Source organism: Acanthopagrus latus, chromosome 20 (assembly GCF_904848185.1).
Source record: "Acanthopagrus latus isolate v.2019 chromosome 20, fAcaLat1.1, whole genome shotgun sequence".
NCBI lineage: Eukaryota > Metazoa > Chordata > Actinopteri > Spariformes > Sparidae > Acanthopagrus > Acanthopagrus latus.
Window position 1 is genome coordinate 11,939,341 of NC_051058.1, and position 22,997 is coordinate 11,962,337.

Sequence of the window (22,997 nt, forward strand, 5' to 3'; positions counted from 1 at the left end):
TCAAAAACAGAACAAAAGTCCAATGAGACAACAATCACAAAAAGTCAGACCAGACAGAGATAAATGCACCAAGGTTTACCCTACATAAAACATACAGTGAAGAAAAGGCACACCTGGATATCACATGGTCAGGACATCAGCTAAGAAAGGGTAGAAATAAGATGCCTAATAATTGGGCGCTGGAAACAGGTAAAGCTATCCGACCAAAAAGAGACACTCTCGAGACGAAAGCAGAAAGTGTAACACTTTTACATCTGTCCCAAATATCAGATACATCAGGATCCATTTTTTTGTTTGTCTTGTCTATGGACTAGACTTTAGTCTTATTTGTTTGTTAACATTTTTTGATACAAGACATTTTATAATTAGTGATAACATGTTCCCAACATCCGCAGTGTAAATAACACCTTTTTATTGTAATTTTTTAAAAATAAAAAAAATGACTTGATGGCACCACACTATTATCATATATCCAAATATTGCATATATATGATCAATGAAGGATAAATATAGCATAAATAAGCCTGTAGATGTTAAGGAAAAACTGCGTTTACATTACATAACAGCAGCAATTACAAGTCTCTACTTAAAGATACTGCAATTTTTTAAAACACACTTCCCTTAAGACTTAGGAGAAAAAACAACTATACACTTTCATAAAATTACTGGAGTGTGGTGTGTGCCTATCTTCTCTTCAATAGATGTAATGACTGACCCATCAGCAGATCAGCAAGATTTAAGATGCAGCCTATTGTTGTCTGACAAATTCAACCAATGTCTTCTAAATGTGTGGAAATATATTGCAAAATTTATTTACAGAGCCAGAAATATATTGATTGTACACAAGTATCATGCGCATCAGGGTTATCAGCCATGTTGTGAGGCAGGGCGCTTGCTTTGAAAGTGTTTATGCCGATGGGGTTGACTCGTCATGCTCAGGCTGCATGATGACGAGAGCTGGTCCTGTGGCGTCATGATGAGGTCATAAAGTGGGCGGTGACAGAGAGAGAGGGACAGACAGAGAGATAGAGAGCGCGCACACACACACACACACACACACACACACAGATGTAATGCAGTCCTCCACACTGTGTATAAGGGTGATAATAAACACAGATCAACACGCTGCACGCTGATGTTTCCGGCTGCTCGTCCTCCACCACAGGACTCGAACCACCGCTGCGGGCTTGTCAGCGGCTCTGATGCGGCCGGGCAGCATCCTCTCTGTGGCCACTGAGTGAGGCGGGCCGCCGGCCGACAGGGAGGGGTCCTCCTTTGATATCAGGGCTGCCTCCTCCTGGATGGAGTCCGGCTGTGTGCGGGCAGCGATGGCCATGGGAGACGTCTCGAAAAAAGCGTCGGCTCGGAACGTGGCGGTGGAGCGAAAGAACCTGATCACCGTCTGCAGGTCAGTTTATGATCAGACTGTGTTGTGTTCAGAGTGTCTGCGGAGATGCTGTCAGGCTGGATGCTGCATCTGCTGTGTTTAAATGCTTCCGTCCGCTGACAACAAACCACTCCTGGTGTTTTGATTCTAACCATACAGAGTAGATGCATGTAAGTCATGATTTGACATGCATGCTTACGTCACCCTCATAATAAGTCCTTTCGTGAACTCTGTGCTGACAGTGGGCCCGAAGCCTGCAGGAGCCCAAACGACCTTTCTTTATTTCTTTAGAGAATAAAAAGCAGGCAGTCAACACACAGCCCGGCCTCTCTGTGTGAGTTCAGCAGTGTCATCTTTTGTCAGTGGCATTTATTTTCTCCCTGCTGATGGCGTGGTTGCTATGACGACAACCTTCCTGGGGCAAGGACTAGCTGGCACCCCATGGGACTCAGGGCAAGGAGGCGGTATAAGGTCTGCACATCAGGTCCTGATTGGACCTTGTGGGGCTGTTTGCACTTATATCCCCTGTGCCGGAGCTTCAACACATATAGACCTAAACGCACTGGACATGCATGATTAAAGCTCTCGCTTGTTGTCTGGCTGCTTTAAAATGTAATGCTGCTTCAAAGCTGCTGTAATCAGTGGTTTGGGGTTTTTTTTGTTTTTTTTATCATAACGATTGGTCTTTTATTGTGAAAGGGGTTACCCTAGTGATGAACCAACAGACATATCACCTGAATGTGCAGTTTCATCTCAGACCTACTGAGCATTTGAGGCCAGAGATATTCATGCTTTTAAGAATACGTTTGCATACGTATTGAATTTAAGGCTACACAGCCTCAGGATGCGAGACGGGGATGTGACAGGGTCAGGGGTCAGTAAGCACTTCAGCAGCAGCAGGGAAAACAATGGCGAAAAGCTTTGTGTTAACCCGGGGTTAAAAAGCAAGCACATCTCCGATTTTTGTTTCTTTTAGCTCATTGTTTTGTTTTTTCTGACCCGCTACTTACTTTACTCTTTTGGCTCATTCACACAGCTCTCATCAATGTTTAAACCCATGAGGACTCATTACTCGTGTCATTACTACATCAGCCATCTCTGTGAAATAAGAATATTATATTTTAGGGCAAACATAACTACAGATATAGTTTTTACTATATACTATTTCAAATCTGTTGGATGTATAAATGGGCATCTGTTTGCTCACAAGTTCATCATCCTCAAAGGTGATAAATGTTGTTTTGATTATAAGTTTCACTGCCCACAAGAGGCCAAAGAATCAGTTATTGTAAGTTTAAATAAACATAAATTGTGAATGTCTCAAAGATCCCTCTGCTGCATTAGTGCGTGGCTGGTTTTGAATGAGACGTGGAAGTATAATAAGAAACTGCACAGTGGTAAAGTATTAAATAAGATTTAGGATTTAGTGACACAATAAAATACCAATAGAATCTATCTTAGATTAAATCAATATTTCAACACAAAGATAATCAATGTAGGCAGATATACACGAGGCACCTCCAAGAAATCTTGCCATAATGCTACAAACGTTCACTGAATAGAGGAGCAAAAGTGATAACGCTGGCATCGTGTCTGCTGTATCTCTGTACATGCTGCTCGTTCTGCCAAGACTCGAGTCACTGATGTTTGAACAAAGCTGGAATTTGAGTCTAAAATCATTAAATAAGAGTCGTTTTATCATGTTGTCATCATGCTGTGTGCTGGACACCTACACACACACAAGCAGGTGAACAAGACTGCACCTCTGCTGAGCCACTGACGGGCCTATCTGGGTCATGTCACGTCCCTGCTGTCTGTAATACAGTGAAAACACAGGGGATTGTGCTCGTTTTGAGGATAGTCAGCCAATTATTGTCCAGTATCTGGCCACAGTCAGAGCAGATGAATGAGACATTGTTGCCGTTGGAACAATGGGAGTGAAATCACTTGCCTCAGAGGCCATATGTCTTAGGGACACACACACACACACACACACACACACACACACACACACACCATGCAAACTAAATATAAAGTGATAAAAAACCTTCTATATTTGACCACTAAAAATCAAACTCTGACTCAGCAAAGCATGGCCGATCATTCCTCTCCATCTAATGCTGAGTTCATGTCTACCAGGATTTATTTTACTCCATGTGGCCCCTTTCGCCCCACAGCATATCTCTATGTCATTGGACAAATAACATTTGGCAGGTGTTCTTACAGCAAATAGAGGTGCTGAATTATTTAGTCCCCAGGAAAATATTTAGGAGTGGTCATTTCAGGAGAAGGCTAATGTCGCCTAAAATAAACACAACACAGCGGGGGGGTTTATGGAGTCTGTAGAGTGTATATCTTATGACAGGAGGTCACCCTTAATTATTCAGGCACATTGTTACACCAGAATCCATTAGTCACTTTTTACATATTTAGCCTTGCTAGCTATCTATATGGCGATGTTGGTCTGTTGTTTTGATCTCGATAGTAATATTTCAGCAGAAACCACAATGAATCAAGGAGCCCAGAGGATGAAGCTATATGTTACACAAATAGGTTCACATTTATGGTGAAAATGTCCCAACAACAATTACATGGATTGACATGAAATAGGTATGAAAGTAACTCTTTACTAATCACTTTGGTGTTCAACTATTGCTAGGTGAAAGCTTTGAATATGTCCAATTATTTAATTTTACAACTGTAATGTTACTTTATGTTTGCTTATTAGCAAATGTAAGCCTGATAAGCTAAGCTAACATGGTAAACACAGAAAACAGTACACTTATATTAGCATATTAGCCCTGACAGCATGCTGATGTTAGCAAAACTAGACTGCACAGAGCGAGCCTACAGAGCCAACTGTTGTAGGTATGTTTAGTGCTCATTACCAAATGCTAGGATGCTAACACACTGACTAAACTAGTGAAAATTAAATAATTTACCTGCCAAAACATGTTAGCATTATCACTTGGAGCATGTAAGCATGCAGATATTAGCTCAAAACAATGCTGTTCCTGGACACAGGCGTTAGCTAGCTGCTGCAGACTCTCGTATTCTTAGCTACTGAATTTTCCCAATGCCAATAAAAATAGTGAAATGCATCACACAAGCTTGGTAAAAAAATCTAAAATATTGCAGAACTGAGCTCAGCCTATGGTAGCCTAGCATACACCAACACACTATTGATACCAGGATGCCACTTGAAGTAGAGACCAGTTCACTTCACAACAATTAGCCTACCGAGCTTGACATTTTGCTTAGACTTCCCCTAAAGTCCATATGAATATCAACAAATCAAACTGTATGCTGTGATTGGAGTAGAAGGAAGCATTTATTAATATCCTGTGAGTACACTTTTACAGGTTCAATTTTGCTTCAAGTCAGGCTACATTAATTGGCCTGGTTCCTAATATTTTTCTCCGAGTGTAGCTTTGCTTTAAACTGTCTGTGTGTGGTACAGAAGTTGGTTGAATGCTGAAATCAATGAATGTATTCAGATTGCAGCCTGCTTTGTATGTTACAGCAGAGGCATCACAAGCAAGTGTCCTTACAGGGGTGAATATATGTTGTATCACACTGGAGTCATAAATTCAAGCCGCCCAGTAAATTGAGTTGTTGGGAGCATCCTGAAAGCTCTGCATGAAGGTCTTCCTCTCAGTAAATGTCCAATGTTAGACTTGAGCTTTGAAATGAGAGTCAGTTGGAAATGGACAGTGCAGTGTGACTCAAGAAAGAAGCAGGGATGAACATCGAGTGTATTTCGACAACCTCGTTTTCGATTTGATCCCTTTTTCGATTTCCACTGTGTTGCTTTTGAGGAATTGTGTATTTTTATCGAGTAGAGATTCCAGAAATTTAAATGATGGTTTGAGCCATGACGTGTTCCTCCTACAGTAAGCTGAAACAAAGAAAGCACTAATCCGTTTAGCCATTTCCTGACTAATGTATCCCCATGACGATGTTATTACTGGCAACCAAACTCTTAGTTTAAAACATCTCTTCCTCTCTCTCTCTCTCCTCTGCACACAGGTTTTCTGTAAAAACTCTGTTGGAGAAATACACAGCCGAGCCCATAGATGACTCATCTGAGGAGTTCATCAATTTCGCAGCCATCCTTGAACACATCCTCAGCCACCGTTTCAAAGGTAATGAGCCTACCGGGAATTTGGCTGGCATAGAAGGAAACTGGCATTAAAAAGCAAAATGCTCACTGTGATAGGCGATTATTGGCTATAGAAGAAGACAATGTAGGTTTCCATACTAATTTAGCCAACATTAAAAATGTAAAACAAGAGATGAGGAAGTGATTTCTCATTAAATATTCAGTAGAATCAATTAAATGAAATAAATCAGTTTGTCAACACTGGAATCATTGCATTAAGTCAAGTCTAGATACGTTAGGTGACGTGTTTTAATGTCTCTGAATTAATTTTTGTTTGCTCTCTCGTACTGTGGCTGAAATCACAGTTAGGTTCAACAAATCAACATAGAAAGTGGCATCAATATTCACGCTGCATTGTCTTTTTAGGCTCCGGCAGCTGGTTCGATGGTCAGAGGAGTTACTGGGACTACATCCGCCTGGCCTGCGCCAAAGTCCCCAACAGCTGCATCAGCAGCATCGAGAGCATGGAAAACATCAGCACCTCACGAGCCAAGGTGAGTCATGCATATGGTGACAGCAATAACCACACACCAATGTTCCACTCATCTTCCAATGATTATAATGTCAGATTTCGTCTATTTTGACATTCATCCTGTATTTTTCCAGTTCTTGCCTAATGTAAGAACTTCACTGGAATCATTGTCCCTGAAAAACACCTGGCATTGCTATCCTGAAGAGGGCCGTCTGTTGAAGTGTTGATCTTCATAAACTGAAATAAATAGTTCCATCTGAGTTAATTGTATTCATTGTTCCCATTCTTTTGTAATGTTTGCAGCAGAGAAAAAAAGCACAAAATCAACCAGCTAGAGAAAGAAGAACTGTCTAATTAAAAAAACATTGCAGTGCAGACTACTCTTACTCAAAGCCCCTTAAAGCTTACTTAACTTTACAATAAAGCTTTTTCCAACAACAGTAAGTCTGAAGCTCTCTGAGCAAACTAAACTGCAGCATCCAAAAATGATGTTTAAGGATGCAGCAGTCAATCAGCGAAGCATTGGAGTTGGCTGACATACATGTTGACTGCTGCTGGCCCAGTGCCGATAAAGTGACATACACTGATGCCAGTGGCCGACGTTTGTCTGTTGCGTAACACAAATTTTGTCCTGCCACATTCATGAACACCACTTTATAAGGCTGTGTAAGCACTGGGAAATTCGTATCATTCAGTTTGTAGTTGTATTCAGGGATAAAAAAAGGCTTTTGAGGCAGTTACATTTTCAAAAAGAAGACTCTTTCTCATCTGAGCAAAGGTTGTATTAAGGGTTGTTTCATAAATTTGTGGGATCTAATTTGTGCTTGTTCAAAGAAACTTTAATGAACGACTGAATTACTTTTTTGGAGAAATCAGTTATTTTGTATATATTGAAGATTTATTTGCCACCGTGGTCCAAACAACAAGAAAACAAAGATGCAAAACATATCAATGTCAACTTATTGTTTTAAACATTGGTATCCACCCACATCCTTAATTCTGTAATCAAACAGCTGTTCGTGCTGCATCAATCTGTATATTAATTTGATTTCTTAACCTCTGATGACTCTTTCAGGGGCGAGCCTGGATCAGAGTCGCTCTGATGGAGAAGAGGCTGTCTGAATACATCGCCACCGCTCTGAGGGACAGCAGAACGACCAGGTTAGAGGCCCCACACACCCAACTATGCAGGACAGCATCAATATATCCCGATTAGATCTATGTTGTCATCTGGTTCTGGTCTTCTCTGTGCTTCAGGAGGTTCTATGCAGAAGGCGCCATCGTCTTAAGAGAAGAAGCCACAGTCCTAACAGGGATGCTTATAGGTCTTGGAGCCATAGACTTCAGGTGAGGAGGACCTTTAAACGGTTTGATTTCAGGCATCAAACTGTTCACTGTAGATGGGCATTTATAGTCTGTGTCATGTGTTTCCTCCCCGACAGTTTCTGTCTGAAAGGGGAGGGGCTGGATGGGAAATCTTCTGCCGTGATTGACTACACACCATACTTGAAATTCACACAAAGGTATGTCATTGATCTGTAAACAACACATTTAATCCTCTCACACCTCAAATGCATGATAGGACGATACGTTTTGAAGATCCATTAAATGTTTACTTGACAAACGCTCACAGTATATTGTGTCTCCCTGGTATTTGATTTTTGCCTAAAGTGTTACTAATGACATTCATCACACTGGGCCCCTAAAAATAAGTCATTTGGCTGCTTCTGTTGTAGCTATGATTACCTGAGTGACGATGACGATCGGCAGAGTGTGGACAGCAGCACAAGTGATGACAGCGTCCCTGAACACCCCTACATCCCCCTGGTCACCGACGAGGAGAGCTGGAGCACAAAGTGTCGCAAGATGGAGCAGAGATTCAAGATCGTCAACGCTCAGAAGGTGTGTGGCCATTTTTGTTTGTTTCAGCATACACGTGATAGGGCTACCTGAAGGAATAATTCACCATTTTGCAGTAAAAGGCTCATTTTCATTCTTTTCAAGAGTCAAATGAGAAGTTAAATTCCACACATATCTCATAGAGTTAAATAAATCCACTTGCCAGCAGCTGGTTAGCTTAGCTTAGCTTGATGAATGGAAACAGGGGGGGACAGCTAGCCTGGCTCTGTGCAAAGGTAAGAAAAATATTAACATATGTTATTATGAATATATGTTATGTTATGTTAACTAGAGTTTTCAAGAAGTGCTAGTTATTCTTTAAATGTGAATGTTTTTGTGACTGCACAGCCTTAAGGAAAAAATGGGCACACCCGACACCACAACATCACAAAGTAATTTCTGTAACACACTGAGCATCACAGATGGATCCTGTCTGATATGAGTGTCCGAGGGTGGATGTTTCCCTCAATCAGTGTGGATGTGCGTTGTCAGGGTTACCTGGAGGAGCTTGTGCGCCTGCGCGAGTCCCAGCTGAAGAACACAGAAACGGAGAACAAGAGGCTGAAGGCCCGGCTGGAGGAGCTACAGAGCCACAGCCTGCAGGAGAAGAAGGAGCTGGAGGCCGTCGTCCTGGAGCTTCAGGAGCAACTGTGAGTGATGTTGACAGGTCACATTTTCCACTGATTCAGTTGAAGGTGTTTTCTGTATCACAGCCCTGGATGTGATTACTTCTTCCTAATGTATTGTACCCTTGTGTTTGTCAGGACAACCTTGATCCCGTGTGACTCCAACCACCTGGCCAAAAATCTGTCAATCCCTTTGGTCAACCAGTGGCCGACCCTCCAGCCATACAACAACCAGGTTGACGTCAAGCTGTTCCGCAGGTTCGACTGAGTGTCTGACTGTTAACTGTCTCCTGCTGTAGTTGACTGCCTCATGGCAATAACTGATAAGAAGAACAGACATGCACAGACTCTGTTATATCGTCAACAATCGGCCATCGTGGTGATATATCAATGAGGATGTGGCGTGAAACACATTACCACTTCTCTATATCGTACTGGATAACTAACACATGTGCTACTCATACATATATTATGTGGCATGTCACATATGTATATAAACCTGTAACATATTTAATTATGATACATTTATATATTGATCCACGTGTGTTGGCAGCAGTCTCAGTAAATCTTTTATGAATTAATTTTGCACTCTGCTGTATTGTTAACCCTAACCCTTAACTTCTGTGAACCTGCAGGAGGAGTTTCCCCAGCACAGAGCTGCTGTCGGTGGAGATCAGCCTGGACTCAGACTCCCAGAGGACAGAGGGCAAACAGAATGGAGGAGCCTGGTGCACAGGTGACATTTCACCCACTGTGCTCTCATAAGATGAGTCAGTAATTAAACACATCTCTTTACTTGAATTGAGCTTTCCTTTGTATGTCTGTCCCACCCTTCCAGAGAAGGACTACACCCCCTCCATGATGGGCCTTTGTGGGTCTTTGGCCTCCCTCCCGAGCTGCAAGTCTCTGGCTAGCCTCAAGTCCAGTGAGTGCCTGGTCAATATCAGCACAGAGAACAGTCCTGCCCTCTCTCCCAGCTAGGGGGCGCCAAAGAAAACACTGCCGACCACTTAACAGACACTGAGACAATTCAACATGATTACAAAAAGACTACTTTTGGTAGGCAGGCGAACGCTCTCGTACGTGACTCCCTTTACCTTACGCTCTGAGCCCAGCACTCTCTCAACTTACACCTTTTAAGAGAAAGAGTAGCCTCCGTGTCTGGGACTTGTCCAACAAAGATGCAGGAATAGCTGCTGTACTGCCAGATGACCTCTGTCAGTTTCACTGTCTTTTATCGTCTTGACATGATTAAACCACCGGAAATGCAAACAACTGGCTCAAGTTTGACCGCTCCGACGTCACAATGCTTGATTCTGTGCACTTACAGTCATGTATCTGTACCGGTTACATTCAACAAAACTCACGGTAGGGTTGTTCTGTATGTACGTGTCCATTTGTCCATGTCTTATCAGTCCATCAATGTATCTTATTCTGCCTCTTGCGTAATACCGGCAGTGCAGGATGGATGAGCTGTTATAACATTTTAGGGAACAGAAACACATTTTCTGCCATATTATATTACACTATTAAAAGAGAGATAAAAAAGAGGCTTATGATGTGCTGTGTTAAAGTGGCCAGACTGTTTTATGATGAAGATTATTTCAAAATTTAGAGATGCAACTTCATGACCTTAGGATGGATGATGAATGACAGTTTGGGCCTTATTCAATCATACAGTAGGTTAGATACAGAAGTTAGGTTGTGACATACAAGAACTGTCAGGCTAACAAGGTTTGCAGAGCCATTACAATGTAAACACACAAAAAACTAACATGATATCTATATATAATGCATACAAATGCAAAATGCATTGTGACTATGCAGAATGAATGTTTTCATTGTCTTTTTCTACAAACCTGGCTTGATACAGTAGTTTGAGCAGAAGAGAAATAGTGAATGTGCAGAGTGTGTATGTGTGTCATTTGATTTTTCCGGCCCCTAATTTGTTTTCCTATGATCTGTTCTTTTTTTATATCATAATTAATTTCATGACCTACTTACTTCTATCATTTACCATCATATAAATTGCAATCTCATGCAGTGTTGTTGGGATATGTTGTGAACTTTAAAATTGCAATAAAAACTGCCTTTTTTGAAACAGTAAATGCTGATATGCATTTTTTTTTTCTTTTTATTGTTTACATCATGTCCAAAGCTGCGATGTCTGCTGCTGATGAGCAAATGTTACTGTGTTAACATGCTAAACCTAGTTGGTGAACGTTGTAAACATTACCTGCTAAATGTCAATGTTAGCATTGTCACTGTGAGCATGTAAGCATTAGGTTCAAAGTAGGTCTGTGTTTAAGGAAAGCCTCACACAGATTCATGACTGTAGACTCTTGTTTAGCTATGCTAGGAGGCAGCATGCTGTACCATCCACCATTTTGGCCAAGATTGAAATATCTCACAGCTACAGTAGATAGATGAATTGCTGTTAAACTTCAGAATGGGACATCCATGTTCTCCAGACGATACAGCCTAATGAATTTGGTGATTCCCTGATTTTTCATCTAGCACTGCAGCAGTTCCAAATCTCACTTGTCCTGTGAAATAACATATATAACAAGTAAAACATTGATTGGCATAAAACTTTGTACAGATATTCATGGTTCCCAGATATATCCTGACTTTAATGATTGCTGGAGTTTTCCTGCAGTGTCACCACGACTAACTAGCAAATGTTAGCATGCTAATACAATACAGTGGAAAACATAGTCAACATTATACCTGCTAAGCATCTGCATGTTAGCATTGTTGCCGTGAGGATGTTCTAGCATTTAGCTCAAAGTACTGCGGTGACTGTACTTTGAGACTTGCAGAGCTGTTAGTATATTCTCAGGCTTGTTTAGCTTTGCTAGCAGCGTGCTGTGCGTCATCCACCACTTCAGTCAAGACTGATATACCTCAACAGCTATATAGATGAATTTATAAAGTACTGCTAGCAGGTCAAACTTTCTCTAATCCAGTGAAATATTATCTACAACATCTACAAGATCAATTGGCAAAAAACTTTGTATCTTTGTATTTTTCCCAAATGATGTTTCTTAATGACTTTACTGATCAGTAGTTTAGTGATTTAAGTTCAAACACCAGCATAAGTAACATTTAAATTTGCCTCAGCTGTGCTTTAAGTGTTAACTAACAAATGTCAGCTTGCTAAACTAAAGTTGAAAACATGATAAATGTTGCACACCTGCAAAACATCTGCATGTTAATAAAGTTGCTGTGAGAATATTAGTGTGCTGTTGTTAGCATTTAGCTCAAAGCACTGGTGTGCCCACAAGTACAGCTTCATAGAGCTGTTAGCATGGCTGTAGGCTCTTAGAGTTGTTCATTCATTTTTGCCTTCACATTTACATTCAACCATATCCCATTTCTGCAAGTCTTTTTAATTTTGAGTCGGCCACTCAGAAACTGTGCCAACTGTGATCTGGCACAAAAATAAATGAATGAAATAATTAGCTGACATCGCTGCCATTTCATTTACTGTTGGTCCAAGAAACCCACCATGGGCTCTTTCACCTCGTGCCAGGTCACTTTTCATTTCATTTATCCCCTTTTGTAGCCTAACTTTGTAAACCATGACATCGTCTCTCTCTTAAGATGGGTTTGAAAAAGCTTACGTGAGGTCATAGGTTAGGATCATTCATTAACACAGACAAATACACAGAGCTAAACAAACAGCTGCTGAAGGTCCTTTGGTAAACGTTTGAAATGCATTATGCAGGAGACACATTCCAGATCGACATACTGTCCAATTATCTACTTGGCTATAAAATGAATGGATACCGCGGGGTTGTGAAAAGTTGGGTTGAGCTGTCCGGCTTTGTCTTTGGCTGTTTTGTGATGGTGACATCAATTGTTGGGTGGAGTTGCAGTAGATAGATGAGCAGGCCTCTAGACACATAGTTCAGCACTTCACCCCTTGTGATAAAGCACATTTACCCCCATTCTGGTGCACCAGACACGCATGTTTGTTATCTAAGCATGTGCCGAGGTCTCGTGTAAGTTAGAGTACATTTAGGGTCAGTTCGGTTTGGGTGAGTGGGACACTGCCCCTTAAAAAGTGCGTGCCATGTTATCTCTACCCCATCCACTTGTCTGACCGCTGGCACTCCCTTCTTCACAGAGTCAAGACATTTATCTCCCACAATGCACACTGTCTCACACATGCACACACAACCACCCAAAAAACCACTTCACAGTCCACCCAGATGGTGTGCACACACCCAGCTGGGCTGACAGTATGATGAAATAATGAGTGTACAAATGAACAAATTATGTGTTTTATTTTGTGTACAAAATAAATGTTTATTATTAAGATTAACATTGTAATTGATAAGTTTTCTACATTTTCCCCACAGCATTGCAGAAATTAGATCATATTTTATCATCTATCATCTATTAGGTATCCAATGATTTCCATTCATTTTGCACAATATGAAAACTTTTGTTTGTATTTGTTCTGATTATATGAGATTTACTTTTATTTATAGGCCTATATATGTACAGGCATTGCAAATTAGCATTGGCTATAGGCTACATGCTGTGGTGTGTGGCATCAGTCTGTACTACATACTTATCCCTATTCAAATAAACATTAAATAAATAAATATATGAAATCTCATATTTAGCAGACTCCTGAAAATGGCTTTTACATGATCCATCACAGCGAGCATCAAGTCCTCATTAATATTTGTCAAATCACATTATGGTATGAGGTAATGCAGTGTTGACTTTTCGAATCAATCTGTTCTTATATATTGCATCACCACACAATGACAATGTTACACTAAGACAAATTGAATGTGGACTTTATGATTACTTGGATGGATTACACCAATTAATCAAGTTTCAGGAGCCTGCACAGTTGGGGTTATTTTCTTGCTGTACTTAAATTGATATAAACCAGTAAAGGTATAGGAGAATACATCTAAGAATGTCAAATTGTACAGCATACATTTCAAAATGGTCAGCAAAAACGTAAAGGCTGCAACATGAGCAGGTATGGCCCTTTAAATACATGTGCAACAAGTCTAAACATTAAACGGTGAACTACAACGGCTTCAATCTTTAATCGAGTTTTAAAAACATAGCTATAACTGTCAATTTTAGACTTTAAAAGCAAAAAAATTTTGTATTTAAAGCACGAATTTAAACGGGGAAAATCAGTTAATGCGAGATATGAATTGTGGGCGGTGACAGCAAAACTCATTGTCCGGGGTTTGACGGATTGATAGCGGATTGTCCAATAGGATTGAAGTAAGTAGCTCCACCAACCAATCAAAAGTGAGCTCGCGAGCCGCCTGCCTCCCATATAATTAAACCCACACCAGCGTGGTGGTCCAACTGTTTGGAGTTTGCGTTGTAACGAGAAGACCGAGGGGAAAATTACTGTCGCCACCTCGCAACTCTCCAGGGCCAGCAAAACAAGCTCCGGCCCGAACTACTACAATGAAATACACCTAAATGTTTTCTCAGACGACGTAGGAGTTGACTTTAAAGTGACTTTTTGAAACTGGAGCCGCTTCCTTGTTCGACAACCTGGTGAAATATCTCAACATCCTCACAAAGAAACTTTTGCTTGCTAGGCTGCTAACTCGCACACACAAGCCAGAGGGGGAGAGAGAGAGGGGGAAAAAAAGTATGATCATCGGCGAAAACTTCACCTCAAGCTGCTAATAACGACTCATCCGTCGAGCTAAGTGTCTCTGGTAGTTGTATTTTCGTGGAAATGGTTTTCTGAGCGACTCGAGGCTGAATTTTGTAACGGTTTTTGAGTAGTCATCACCAGCAGCAGCAGTGGTGGAGGAAGGGTTGCAGCTGGTAGTAACTCAGCCCAGCCACCACCAGTGTTCTCCACACAGCGCCCCCAGATCTCCAGCAGGCACCACATCCAGCACTGCCTTCAGCTGGTTAGGAGGTGACTGGTCATAGGCTGGTTGCTGGAAAAGATGTCCGGCCGAGGTGGAGTGGGACAGATCCGGGGAGCCACTTTGGGTCCACAGCCCCTCAAGGCTACTATTCCCTATCAACTGGCCAGCAAGCCTCGACCTCTGCGGAGGGATGGAAAGTCAGGTATGAGCTTACCACCTGTCAGATACACGGATCATATATGAATACATGTGTATGGAACTGAGATGTTAGAACATATAATAAATGGGTAATTGAATTCAAAATACAGCCTTACATGGCTTCAAATCAGTCATATTCAACTTTTAAATTTCCCCTTGAAAGCTTTGTTTTGTTTTTGTTTTTTTTAAAGTGTATATGTTATTTATTAAAGATTACCCAGTGATAAGGAAACATCCGTAGCAGCAACCAGGCATTTAAAGGAAGTCACTGCTGCTTCTCTATCTGTAATTCATTAATCATTGTACAAGGGATGTGTTAATTAGTTGTTCATGGTTGCCGTACTATCACAGGAATTTGATAATAAATAAGACAAATAATGAAAATGACACATTTAATATAAATAACATAACAATATTATATTTGAGTATAGTAAGGCTGGACAATATAGTTAAAAAATGATAATATTTTTATAATTTCTGAGAGATTATGATTACGACACGATTCATAAGAAGTGGAAATGATCTTTTTTCATCAGAAAACCAAACAGACACACTGCAGTTACTGCTATACAGATGTATTTATAGCTAGCACGAATGCTTATTTTTCAGTTAATCTGGCAAATACTGTGTGTTAATCGTGTACCATTTAAAATCTTAATCTTGAAAAAGGCCCCTTAGAAATTCTCAGAGCCCAAGGTGACGTGTTAAACTGTTAGCTTTCAACCCAGATACTCAGTTTACATCAAATCTGACAAATGAAACAGGAAGTCTTCACATCTGAGTGGTTCGAACAAGCAGTTTATTTTGGTATTTTCCACAAAGAAAATTACTTAAACGAATAAGTTGTCGGATGTGAATTCTCTGTCAATCATTTTAGTTCTAGATGTTAATGGAGAGCAAAGCACCTGAGTTACTAACAGCACTATTTTTGTTGTTACTGTGTTGGGGTTACAGTATGATATCCAGGTTAAAATGGTGACTAAGTCTATAAGAACTCAAATCTATAACCCATTCAGAATTCTTCCACCAGCTGATGCTTACACAATAGATACCAGTATAATTTGATGTGTTGCTGCATGTTCAATAAAAAAGTTGTCTGCGTCCGACAGCCGGAAAGGCCAAACCGCACCAGCTGAGCTCTGGCATGAGGCGGACAGTGTCTCTAGACGCCATCGTCGGGCCGTACCTGCAGGGACACTGGCCCAAAGAACCGGAGGGCCAGAGCAGTCTGTGTCGCAAGGACAAATCCACCCAGGTCAGCTCCGGATGAAGAACGCTCCCTCAGTCTGAATATAATAATGCTGGCCATTTTGAGTCAGAGCTGTTTTGTCAGAAAGAAATGATTGGAATGCTCTACTTTACCACACATGTTCCATATTAAGAGTTTTAATGTTTTTTAAATCATTAATGTGCCAATGTAGTGGTGTGTTTGTGGGGCAGACGGGGTCGCCTCATGTTTGAAGATTAGTATACAGTTTTTGAAGATAAAGAAGTTGCTTGGAGACAGAGGGAGGGACTGTCCGGTGCTTGCATAGCTATTACAGAGTGAGAACCGCAGCCATGAGAACAGTCCCTGAAGTCAGCTGATGAGGCCGTTTCAGCTGCACCCATCCTCTCTGCTCTGTGTGTGCAGGCCCTCACTACTGCTCTCTGGTTGCCCACATCCTCCCCCCTTCTTTTTGTTTTTCAGTTTCTCCTGCTCTTTCGATCTTCTAAGTGAGACTTAGTGGGTGTGGATGGTGTGATGTGGTTGCAGATCAACCTTTGAGCATGACAAGCTGTGCTAAGTGTGCAACTTTTGCCAAAATATGTGTGAAGTCCTGATGTAATGCGCGACTTAAACACAAGTTTCCACTCAGAGGTTTAAACACCATCAAAAGGCAGCTTCTGGCTCAAACTTGAATATATGTTTATTTATTAGGCCCACGTGTTCCGATTTGAAGAGTATTAGTTCTCACGGTTGCTTTCTTCCTCCCCAGACACCAGACTCGTGGTCAGACAAATCCCAGAGCCGGAGAGGCAGCAGCAGCAGCAGCCACCACAAACGATCGGCCTCATGGGGCAGCGATGAGAATCTGCGAGAGGTGAATCTCTACATGTTTTCAACATGTGTATTTGTGAAAAACCAGGCTTGCCTAACTTTCTTTTTTTTGTATGTTTGTATGGAAGAGAGTAAGCTCTTGAAAAAAGGCCTGACTCAATTATTTCGACAGCGTTGAGCAACAGGAGACCAAATGATCTCATCTGTACAGAAACTTCCTCTTTCTCACCAGAGCTTCACCCCTCATCACATCTATGATCTGATCCATCAAAACAATCCAATTACCACCACTAAAAATGTCTCCATAATGATCTTGTTGTAGATGTGTGTGAAGTATGTGACATGTCTAAGTTTTAAGGACTTCCTCTGTTTGTGTGTGCAGGCTGGTTGACTGACAGTAACCTATGTTCATTTTAGATCGCTAAACTAAAACAACAGCTGCAGCAGCAGCAGCAGCAGCAGCGCAGCAAGCCTGCACTCTCAGGGGGACACGAGAAAGAGCGCCAGCATGGCTATCCTCAGGGGAGCTGCAGCCTAGGAACTACTCAGGTACCTAAGCATCAACAAACATAAACACAACGCTGACTTCATACATGCATGTGTGTGCACACTCACACAGTGAAGTCAACAAAGACAACAGATGTCAAATATATCTTTCATAAGACGGATGTCAGCGATTATAGTCATTCAAGTGAACTGAATGGTTCATCTCCTTGCAGGAAGCGAATTGAATAAAACGCAGAAGCAACAGGAAGACCACTACATCACGTTGCTTCTGCTTTTCAGAGCAAAATACGTAGTTCTGCTTTCCACTACAGCTGGTCTGCACCGTCTTGTTGCGTGGTGCCACACTCCACTGGGCTGAGATGGTTTCAGACTCAAGGGTGGTGAAATGTTGAGCAAGCGTGACCTGATTTGTACCTGAAAATGTTTCAGGCAGACACACAATTCAAGTGTGATAATCATAGTGGAACCTGGTGAATTTGAGTGATTTCTCAGTCATGTGGTATTTTAATATTTTAACTCTGAACTCACATAATCTATTATTAATTCATAATATGAATTGGGGAAAATAATTCCATTGCACTTCAGACAAGAAATAATCTGCAGAGGACTTTAAACCTGGACTCTCTGCTGGGCCCAGTAGGGCCTCATTTCACACATTGATTTAATTGAGTATAAATGCTTTTAACTAAACTGTAATTTGATGTATTTATTACTCTTGGATTAATTTTTAGCTATTTTATAATTTATTATATTCTCAGTTTGTATTTATTCCATTTCATGTTTATCTTTGATTGTATCTTTTTTTTATCCATAATACATTGTTTTTGTTTAATTGTAAATTAGATTTCAATGGATTTTTAAACAAAGATAAAGGTTAATAACTGATATTTAATACTTGACTCACTTGGAACCTCATAGGTTGGTTTTCATGTCTTGTTTTAGTGCTAAAAACCGTACTAAAAACAGTCTTAACTTATTGTGCTCTCCTCATACAAAGAATAAGGGGAAACAAGAAAAACAGACAAGAGAACTGTAAATACAAGAACCGTCTGATCTGTTTGAAGTTGCTTCTCTGGAGGAATGGAGCCTAAATTCCATTTAACTTGTTTTCGTGTCTTCAGACGCAGCCAATTCCCATCCCCCTCGCTCCCCTGTCTACACTGGTCCCTCGACTGCGCTGCAGCGTTGAGGGCCTCAACCAGGAGCTGGAAGGCGTGTTCATCTGCCAGCCACCGCATCCTCAGCACAGGGTAAATGTCACCTCCACACAGCAATACACATGTGAAAGGATTTGGGGGTTGTCTTCGTCATAAAGAGGGTGGCTGACGTTAAACACGTGTGTTTCCTGTCTTGTCAGCTTCTCGAGGTTCCAGACGGACACCGGGCTCCCGTCCCTCCACAGAGCTGCAGCAGCGGATCTCAGAGTGACCCCATCACCACACCTTTGTCCTTCTCCTCCTCACCCAGCTCCCCTCCCACCTACATCTCCACTTCCCCACCCAGCTCTGAAGATGCACCTCTGGATCTGCACCAAGGTGAGTTTCTGGGTATCCCTTCAGGGCGTTTTTACAGTCCACTGTAAATCATGCACCTGGAAGTTCCTGTTTTAAGTCAAATGTCAGTTCATAAACCTTGAAGCTAAAGATTATTATTATTATTATTATTATTATTATTATTGTTGTTGTTATTATTATTATTATTATTATTATTATTATTATTATTATTATTATTATTATTATTATTATTATTATTATTATTAGTGATAACCAGAAAAACGAAAGGGAAAGTGGAATGCTGTGTGATGATCACACCTGTTGCAGCCGCTTGATGCATGACCTCAAATGAAACCCCTCAGCCACAATCTAAAATCATAAACTCACACTTAGATTTCTCACAGGGAATTGAGGACAAGCTCACCAACATGATGCTTTCACAGCTAAAGACGAGATTATATTTTAAAGCCATGTGGTAGCATATGAGCTGACATGGATGCGTTTGTTTTCAGGTGTCTTGTCTTCATTTCTGTTATGTTTAAACACAGAGTTGCAAGGGATTATACCACCTCATCCATGTTTTACACTAATCGGACACAGTATGTTGACCTGTCTTTTGCCTCCCGTTTTCAGGTTTGACAGACAGTGCAGAGATGTCTCTCCTGTCTCCGTTCTCCTCGCAGAATGAGGCTGACCTTTCCCTGCCCCTGCCGATGTCATCCTCCCCAGGACCAAACAAAAGTTGCTGCTTCCAGAGGGAACCTCCAGAGGGCTGCGAGAAGGTCCGAGTCTGGGAGGAAGCTGGGTACGTTTTTGTTACGCATCTGAACAGAACTGGCAGACTTCCCTCTCATGTTTGTTCTGAACACTTACAGTAGTGACCAGCTTTAAGGAGATATTAAGAGCACTAGTAGCGTTCAGCATGGCACTCCTATAACATTGTCTGACTCAGTGGACAGTTTTATTAAATTTGTAGTCTTCAGTCCCAATTGGTGATTTATAGGATTACACACAGCATCTCTGGAGCCACAGAAGGCTTCATAAATCTCTTTTCCACATATGTAGTTGCACAATCCGTGACCTGCAAGTAGACTTTGATGTGTAACACTGGTTTACTTCCCCTTTAAATGAAAAAGTTACCCAGTCTATTATCGTTGTGGTGTTTTTCATGCTCTATACTGAGAAATAACTAATCAAGGGCTTCCTGGACATGAGTGAGTGTTCATAAGACTGTTTGATTTTATACACTATATATTTCTAGTCAAAGTCAGTGCCTAAATGCCCTCTGGTGGTGATTTCACTCTGTCCTTGCGGAGTGACAAATTATTTACCTTTTACATTTAAGCTTTATGTAGAATTGATTAGTTGTCAACTATTAAATTAATAACCAACTATTTTGATTACATGACATGTTAACACCAGACCCTATTAATTCCATCCCGGTTGACTCCAACGCTTCAATCGAAATGAGGAAATATTGTCCATATAAACATGGCTTATGACAGTAAACTGAATATTGTTGGGTAGTGAGCAAAACAAATAAACTTAAGATGTCCTCTCGAGTTTTGGGAAACACCGACACAATTTTCACCATTTTCTGGCATTTTTTGGACCAAACAACCCAATCAAATATTTAATCAAGAATAAATAATGTACAGATTAATGGACCGTTAAAATAATCATTAGTTGCAGCCCTGAAGACAACCAGATATTCAACTAATGTGCTAGAAGTAGTCTGGTCAAGGTCAGGCATTTAGAACATCCTCTTTCTTTTACATTACTCAACAAACATTTAATAAGTTTCACATCTAAAACAACCTTCAGAGAATCACAGAAGGGTTTGGTCACTCTTCCTTAATTCTTGTCCCCACCCTGACTGTCACCACACTACTGTGTGATAGAGTACCATCTGTCCTTAAGTCCTTCCTTCTTTTTTACTCAACCTGTATATTGTGATGTGAAAGCAGGGTGCAATACTTCTGCTAAAGCTGCAACTAACTGCAATAACCGTCATAATTTTGCCTTTTCCCCTGCTTGTATCCTTAATTGCTAATATCTTAGAGTAAAGCCTAGCACACCAGTGAAAATGGGTAATAATGAGTGGCCATTTCAAATTTATTTGTAAGGGAGAAGTGTTCTTATATTTCTTATATATACACTACACAACAGTTGCTATAAAATGGCGGACAAGCATGACCAAACCCTTTCCCTATCTTGTTGCAGCACTCAACACCATCTGAAGCCAGCCCTCATCTCCTCCTGCCCAGACCCCAACAAGGTCAACTTCACCCCCCACGGGGGCTCCGCCTTCTGCCCCGTCAGCCTCCTTAAGCCCTTGCTCCCCTCCATGGACATGTTGTTCCGCAGTCTCACCATCTCTCCAACAGGAAGTTGCTCGAGCCAGGGGACGAGCTCCTGCCAGGTGACGTCCACCTCCGCTCCTGCAGACCCTCCTGCCACCGCAGCTGTGATGGGAGAGAGCTCAGGGGAGGGCCTCGCCTTCTGATCGCAGAGCGTAATGCAAATATTTCAGTTGTCTGAGACAGATGTGTTGATGTTGCTTTATTTTACGGAAGGATCATTCCATTAAAATAATCTTTGTTAAAAATAATAATAATAATATTGATAAAAAAAGAATGAGTATCATACTTGTATGCAATCCAGAGGATCTGCTTTCATGATTTTTGGGTTTCCGGGCATTGTGACATTCCTAAATTATGGCCAATTGTTTTTTTTTTTTTTGTCATTTCATTATCCAAAGATTTATTTTTGGCCAAACACGAGTGTGAGAGATTTCTCACTCATTCTTCTCTTTAACTCTATCTGAGACGGGGTGCGTCGGATGACTGTCCGCCTCAATTGCTGCACATTTTTTTCCCCAAAGAAGCCATGACATACACTTATCAATACTGGTTTTTAAACTCTGTCCAAAATGTTCAAAATCTGGGTTGTGTTAGAAAAAAAGAAGACAAAACCTTCTCATAAAAGTTTGTTTTTAAATATTCAAAGATATTTATCTACAGCTCACCTTTTACCTAACCTGACCCTGCACCTGTCACTGGTGTACGAAGCACGACAAATCAGTTGGGTACTTTTTTATTTACCTGATTAAAGGAAAAAACTCATGAAATCACATTTTGATTGAAGGGAACTTGTTGGACTTGGGTAGCATCAATACCTAAAGGCTTCAGCTCATGCATTCCTGCTTTAAATATGTACATATGTTATTTTTGTCTTGCAAAAAAATGTTACTTGTTAATGGAAAAAAAATCCTGTTATTCCTTGAGTCTTTAGATGTGTGCTTGATGGTCTAGTTTCTAGTTTTGAGGTCTCGCAGCCTAGTTGACTACCTAACCAGTTTTAGTGGTGTAGATTTGTCATCATTAATGTTTTTTCTTCTGCCAAGCTGACAAGTTGATGTTCAGATTTAGAGTTTTATTTCTGGTAGACATGTTTGCACAAATTGAACTGCAACTTTTTGAGTCGCGATTCTTATTTTTATATTCACTTTTGTACTTTAAGAGTAGTAATGTGTATTTTCTACATCTTTTTTCTACATCAATTACCTGCAACATAAGCTAAAGAAAAAAAAAAAAGAAAACCCTGTTCCTTTTAGTTTTCTTCTGTCGGTGTGATTGAGGCAGGTGTTACATGAGATACTGTATCGGGTGGATTTTTATGCACTTCCAGGAGAGGGTTTTATACGTTAGTCCTGGGTTTATTGTCTCTGACAGGAGTTTTGTTAATGTGCGTGCACGTGGATGGAAAGTTAACTAGTGCATCGTTTAACTAGTCTACTTCTCCTAGTTTTAGTATCCTGAAATACTGATGTATTGAAACATTGTCTTTTTCCAAATAAGCCTCAATTTCAATGTTTTCTGAATCAGTGTGGATGCTGTGGACGTGCTGTTTTCTCAGGTTCTGTGTTCTGTCCACATAAATATATGATTGATTACATTGTTGTCTTTGTGATTTATTAAACTGGTCTTATGTGGTACTGCTCTGGGCTTAATTTTAATGTCTGCAGCAGAGGGGTATAGTACCGGAAACTGGTCTGATGTTTGCATTGATAAACCCTGAAATGAAAAGCTAAACCCACCTATCTCATGTTTAGTTCGACTTTGGTCTGGACAATAAAATGTCCGGACATGTACAGAGTTAACTATTTACTGCAACTCTAATCTGTTTTTTTTTTGTTGTTGTTTTTTTTAGCTTTTTATAGGTATTAAAAGATTAGTAATTTTCTTGTTGTAGTTCTGATCAGTGAGTCTTTGGATATTGGTCATAGGCACACTTGTTTATACTGTTATGGTAAAAATAAATATTCCTGTAT

General features: G+C 40.7%; 2 protein-coding genes across 3 annotated transcripts; both read left to right on the top strand.

Moving 5' to 3' along the window:
- The first annotated feature begins 135 nt into the window (after positions 1-135).
- Positions 136-10,654, top strand: rundc3ab (RUN domain containing 3Ab). 2 transcript variants are annotated; one of them, XM_037080327.1, is made up of 11 exons: positions 136-1,408; positions 5,417-5,532; positions 5,916-6,043; positions 7,097-7,182; positions 7,279-7,368; positions 7,464-7,544; positions 7,758-7,923; positions 8,413-8,570; positions 8,685-8,804; positions 9,182-9,282; positions 9,385-10,654. In XM_037080327.1, exons 1-11 carry the CDS (start codon positions 1,302-1,304, stop codon positions 9,525-9,527), a joined length of 1,296 nt encoding a protein of 431 aa, XP_036936222.1. In that variant the 5' UTR covers positions 136-1,301; the 3' UTR covers positions 9,528-10,654. The 2 variants fall into 2 exon arrangements, with proteins under 2 accessions (XP_036936222.1, XP_036936223.1); XM_037080328.1 differs by lacking the exon at positions 136-1,408 and adding an exon at positions 4,075-4,255.
- Positions 10,655-13,876: 3,222 nt separating this feature from the next.
- LOC119009986 (protein FAM117A-like) lies at positions 13,877-22,637 on the top strand. The gene is made up of 8 exons (XM_037081768.1): positions 13,877-14,627; positions 15,733-15,878; positions 16,603-16,707; positions 17,082-17,213; positions 18,293-18,421; positions 18,529-18,706; positions 19,298-19,469; positions 20,888-22,637. Exons 1-8 carry the CDS (start codon positions 14,504-14,506, stop codon positions 21,168-21,170), a joined length of 1,269 nt encoding a protein of 422 aa, XP_036937663.1. The 5' UTR covers positions 13,877-14,503; the 3' UTR covers positions 21,171-22,637.
- Positions 22,638-22,997: the final 360 nt, after the last annotated feature.